Raw genomic sequence first — 6,000 nt, 5'->3', positions numbered from 1 at the left:
AGTGGAGATTCTATCTTCTTCCACGTCCTCTGGTTCTAGGTTCCCTCTTGAAAGCTAGTCATCCAGTCCCTTTTTACCTTTGTAGACCCTCCCCCCACCCCCCACTTTGGGTAGCCAATGTCCAAGTGTATGGAGGGGTGCTAAGTATCATTTTCTTGAATTCTTTTTCAGGTAATTCCAATATGGTTTTTTCCCTCAAAAATCTTTTTTTAGTTCTGCCTCTCGGTCATTTGTTTGAGCCACTGTCTTATTTCTTCATTTGAACAGGAATTGTTTGCTGCTTTAAAGTCATTATGGTGTTGTTGTTAAGTGCTGTCGAGTCAGTTCCGACCCATAGCAACCCTGTATAGGGTTTCTGAGGAGCAGTGGGTGAGCTTGAACCACTGACCTTGCAGTTCAAACTGACTTTGCAGTCCAGTTCATTAACCCACAGCGCCACACCAAGACATTATGGTAGTGTTGTATTTATATTAAGCTGATTAGTATATGTTGCTGTATTCTTAGGCACTCACCAGCTGCCTCCTGGTGGGTATCATTAGGGGATGAGCTTGTTGTGTACTGTTCTATGTTCACTATTCATGTAGTTCCATTTAGGATGGATTTGGCTGATGTTGGTTATTATCGTTGATCTCATGTATAACAGCTAACATTGGCCCTTACCCAGTGGGTGGAGTTGTAGAGGTTAAGGTAGTGGCTGGGCTGCGTGGATAGAGTTTGTCTCCTAATGAGTAGGCAAGAGGAGAAACCGCATACATAAGAGAAAAGAAAAACAATAGCCAAAAATGGTGATAGTTCAGAAGAAAAAAGCTGACAACAGTAGAAAAAGAATACAAAAACCAAGGAGAGAAAAGAGAGGAAAATAAAAAAAAGAAAAATAGACAAAATAAAAAGAATGAAAAAGAACTAAATGCAATTAGGTAGAGAAATGAATGAAAGTGAGACCAGAGAATAATAAAGAAAAACAGAGATAAAGAAAGAAGCAGCAGTGCTTGGAAAACAGAAGCAGAAGCAAAGAAGAAACAAAGCAGATACAGAAAGGCTAGAAAGAGAAATACAGAGTAGACAAAAACAATGAAAGGAAAAAATCAGGGCAGGTGCCAGACCCAGAGAAGAGAAAATTTGGGGTCTCCTGTCAGTCAAGGATGTCATGCCATTGGTAAGATGTCCTGTAGAGGAGTTCCTATAGAGCTAGGTGGTGTATGTTCTGGGCACCCAATCCAGAAGCAGTTCGTGCAGACCCAAAAGCGGCTAGGGATCAATGTATTTCTGTCCCAGAGAACAGTCGAGTGTGAGGTCCTGCTAGTCCAGGGCTGGCCAGACTGGCTCTGTAGGTCTGGAGCAGGCCATACCTGATTCCAGGTGCAGAGGTGGTTGTTGCTAGTTCCCCACTCCCTTTGATGACGTTATGAGCACCTAGAGAGCAGGAACTTCCCTGGGAGTATATGCAGATGGGGGTTAGACACACCTCTGATCACCAAGATGATGTGGGGTACAAGAAAAAATGCACACCTTTTTATTCACCAATAAGTGGTATACCTCTGCACCACCTACCACGTGGTTACCTTCAAAGTCACCCACAAAAGTACAAGATGACCACGTCATGCCTGGCTAGGCAGCACAGATCACCAGTCCCCCTGCCCCCACTCTCCCACCCTCCTACCCCTACCCCGCCACACGCACGCGCACGCACATCTTTCAGCTGTCTCTCCTACTGAGGGCTACTGTCTCTCCTACTAAGAGCTGGCCAGGGCTGGCTCTGCAGATTTGGAGCAGGATCTGTCTAAATGGAATTAATGTAGCTAGTTCACCCCTCCTTTAATGGGGCTCATTACTGCGGTGGAGCTCACTTCTGTGCAGCTCTGACCACCAGGAGAGGAGTGTTTCTCTGGGGGTATGCAGGTAGACTCCAGGAGAGTGTGGGGAACTAGAAAAAATTCCCACCTTTGTGAGGGTCCAGTTGGTTTCTGCAAATGCAAATGTTTTCTTGTCTCAGAAGCTGCTCACAAAAGCTTAAGATGGCTATGCTGCATCTGGTTGGCTGGCACAGGTCACCAGTGTGTCACCTTTTTTTTGCAGTGTTCTTCTTTTCTTCTAGTAAGCATTCAGTCCACTTCTCTGTCCCTTCATCTGAAACTCAGGTCCTAGAACTATCATCTGCATCTGTCTCCTTTGGCTTTCAGTATCTTTGTTGTAGAGGGTACAAACAGTCTTTGTGCCTATTCTCTTATTGCCTCCCTCCATCCTTTGATTTTTAGCTTATGTGAGAGAGCTTCAAAAAGTTCATGGAAAAATTGAATTAATTCAAGTACTAATAGAATTTTTGAAGCTCCTTGTACTTTTTTGTATGTCTAAGGTTGTGTCTCTTGTAGGAAACATATTGATGACTCATGTATTTTCTTATCTATTCTTGCCCTCTCTGTCGTTTAACCAGTGCATTTAATATATTTTCATTCACTGTACTCATAATTAATAGGTATGAATTTATTGCTGTCATTTTGCTATGCTTTTGTTTGTGTTTGTATGTATAGTGCGAATGATTTTCTTGTTCCGTAATCTTTTCTGTATTGAGTTCTTTTTATTAATGGATTCTCATTTATATCTTTCATTTCTGTTGATTTTGTATTTACTGAGTCTTTGTGATTTTCTTCTTTATTGTATTAATTTTCTTTTTAGTTATCCTGAAATTTACTTTTACCTTCTTACGTTTAAGACAACGTGTTTATCTTAATAATGTCTTAATTTCTTTTCCATATGGAAGTTCTGTAACTATATTATTTAGTCCATCTTTTTGTTTGGATTGGCAGTGTTTTTAGAATAGAAGAACTATTCTTTTTAAGTAGGATTGAAGAATTTTAAGTTTGACAGTTTTACCATTATAAGTTTAAAAAATCACCTATCTCTGAACATCATTTCTTCTTAGTTTTCATGGAAATCATGAGGAATATTTTTCATGGCAATTAATAAGCTGCATTTCATTTATCATTTTCAAATGCATAGACTGAATGACTGAGCATGTGGTATTCTGTCCTCTGAGTCAAACCCTTTCTCCCAAATTGCCTCTTGCCATTAGTGGTTCTTTTCTTTGCTATTAGAGCTTTCCTGTCTTCCTTTCACAAATTGCTTTTTGGTTGTATGATAACCACTCAATTTCTATACTTTTGCTATATTTTTAAGTCAGCATGCAATATTAAGTATTAAAGCTGTAGCTTTCTGCTTTCTCACTAAAAATAGCTCATCAGTAATGGTAAATAAGGAAAAACCCATTGAGTTATTTGATAATTTTCTTGATTTTATTAACAATAATTTAATATTTTGTTTACTTCTGAAATTTACATATGTTTATTTAAAATATTTCTTTCTCCCTTTTAGACCTTTGAAGATTTTAAAAATGACAAGCAAGCTGTGGAATATCAGCAGCGAATTGTGGATATTTTGTTGAAAGTAAGTATTCAAGGAATGCATATCTTTGTTGATGTTTATATTGATAATTGAATTATAACATCCTAAAATACTGTTGTTTAGTGAAAGGATAGGTTGCAATTATATTTAAAATTTTTATTATGGTGACTTTGTTCCCAAGAGCTAAATGAAATGCTAATCATTCTTTCAGAGAACTTTTAGTGTGTCTCAGCTTTCTGCAGGATACATTTCTTGAGAAATGCATATTATGATAATTGCCGTATTATTGTGATTATGTGCAATAGTTGAGACTAACTTCAGAGTGCTTAAAGAAAATAATGTGAAGAATCATTTTCTGTCTCATACTAGCATCCTGGTGCTGCTTAGGTGGTGCCATAACACTGAAATATATGACAGGTGACACTTAAGAGTGATTTGAAACACCCAGAGATGATCATCCCCATTGTAAATCAAGTTAGATTCATACAAAGCTATTTTGAGATCCATGCTGTTGCTAATGAATGAGTGCAGAGACAGGTTCTTTTCTTTTCCATCTACACAACTTCAGTCACGCCAGCTGCTTCTTGTAGTTAAAAGCTTAGAGTGTACATTCTGTTCACTTAGCTGTAAAATGGAGGTTTCTTTCCCTTAGTGACTTTCAATTTATTTTGGACAAAAGATGACTTTTTTTTTAAAGGGATAATTTTGATTAAAGTGACCACAATCTCTGGAGACAGTTTTATGAAACCCAAATTAAAAGTTGTACATAGCATTACTGCATTATATTTACATTAGTTCTCTATAATTTTCAAAGTACATTTATACCCATTACCTCATTTGAACTATTTTTCAATTCCACACTATGTGGCTATTATGGATGATTTTCATCTAGAATCTAGAATACCTTCCTAAATGGTCTGTCTCTCATCTTGCCCTCCTGTATTCTATAAAGAATCTTGCCTCCCCTCTACCTATTAGTATTCTATGGTTCCTCATTGGTTTAGGTGGAATTTAATTTTGCCATGCAGGACACAGCACTCAAAATAACAATAATTTAATTGTGATGAGAATGTGTTTTTCTTATGAAAGATTAGGAGTAGGGAACCTAATCTAGTACAATGGCTTCACAGACTTAACAGCAATACAGAGTCCTTCTGTCCTACCATTGTTATCCTTAGCACATAAATTGTGTCTTTTAGTCCAAAATGGCTGCTTAGTTTCCAGCCATTACATTTGAATTCTATCCAGTCTGAATTCAGAAAGAAGAGTTTCCTTTCTTTAACAGAACTCCTTAGAAGTATGCACTATGATTTTGCTTACCTTATGTTGACCAGAACTTAGATAATGGCCCCTTAGCTCCTAAAAGATATTAAGAAGTGTAGTCTGTATTCTAGGTGAGCATGTGTTTGGCTACAAAATGAGGAGCTTTATTACTAAGTAAATAAGGGACTACATGTTTGAGTGCCACATTCATCCAAACTGTTTATTTAACACGACGTCCAAGAATTTCTTGTGTTTTCTGGTCCCTGACTTCTAGTCCCTCACTTATTTATAACTGCTTCTCTTTTCTACCTCCACACATCTTATATGATGTTCCCTTCAACCATAGTAAATTTGGCATTCACTGGCCTTTCTGTGTTGTTTTTATGACTGTGCTATCATTCGCAAGGGTTTTCTTTCAGTCCATCATGCCTTTGCCTTCCCTTTCTTCAAGACTTAACTCCGATCTCCTGCATGAGAAACTCTTTTTGAACTCTCTCCCACACTTCTAGTTTTGATTCATCCCCCTGCCTCTCTATTAACATTTGAGGCCATATTCAATACATCCATACTTGATTGTTTACAAGTATATTCTCTTAGACTCAAGCATCTTCAAGGTAGATCTAGTAGTGATTATTTTATTTAACTTTATTTTCTGGTCATTGTTTTAACATACTCAGAATTTAGAACATTGACCAGGACTTAGTAGGTGCTCAGAAAGTGTTTGCGGGTTAATTAAATTTGAATTTCAAGCTATACTAAATTGTAAGAATGATCTAAATGAAGAGACTAACGCTTCATAAAGTACTTTTGTTGTTGTTGAGTGCTAGTTCTGATTCATAATGATTCTATATAGGGTTTTCAAGGAGTGGGTTTGAACTGTTGACTTTGTGGTTAGCAGTCCAGTTGCTGTTCTTATATGTTGTTTTAATAGCATCTGTGTTGTGCTAATAAAGAATGAACTTTTGAGACTATTTCTTCGTTTCTGATGGTAGATTTGTACTGATTTGTTAAAGTGTACTTTTGAAGGAGCCAGTGAATGGGGGTTGGGAGAGGTGGGGCTACAGGCGGCAAACATGTGATCAATCCTAAGGGATTAAGCCTAAAACATTCTGTGTGCTAAGTAGCTGCAACATGGAGGTGAGAAGACAGTTAATTTTTTACTTTGTACAGGAGTACCCATCCATAAACTTTAAGGAGCTCTGGTAGCATATCCGGCTGTGAGCCGCAAGGTCAGCAGTTCAAAACTACCAGCGGTTCCGCAGGAGAAAGATGAGGCTTTCTGCTCTTGTAAAGATTTTCAGCCTCGGAAACCCTGTACAGGGTCACTGTGAGTCGGAA

At 38.0% G+C, this 6,000-nt stretch overlaps 1 protein-coding gene across 1 annotated transcript in view; it reads left to right on the top strand.

The window, feature by feature from the left end:
• VPS8 (vacuolar protein sorting 8 homolog (S. cerevisiae)) overlaps positions 1–6,000 on the top strand; it is a 389,175-nt gene that overhangs the window by 148,857 nt on the left and 234,318 nt on the right. Inside the window, exon 26 of the mRNA XM_006869833.1 lies at positions 3,370–3,441. Coding sequence (XP_006869895.1) covers positions 3,370–3,441 — 72 coding nt within the window. The remainder of the gene's footprint in view (positions 1–3,369; positions 3,442–6,000) is intronic.

This window comes from Chrysochloris asiatica, unplaced genomic scaffold (assembly GCF_000296735.1).
Source record: "Chrysochloris asiatica unplaced genomic scaffold, ChrAsi1.0 scaffold00135, whole genome shotgun sequence".
NCBI lineage: Eukaryota > Metazoa > Chordata > Mammalia > Afrosoricida > Chrysochloridae > Chrysochloris > Chrysochloris asiatica.
Note: the sequence above shows the minus strand (reverse complement) of the source record. Positions and strands in the feature narration are given on the sequence as shown.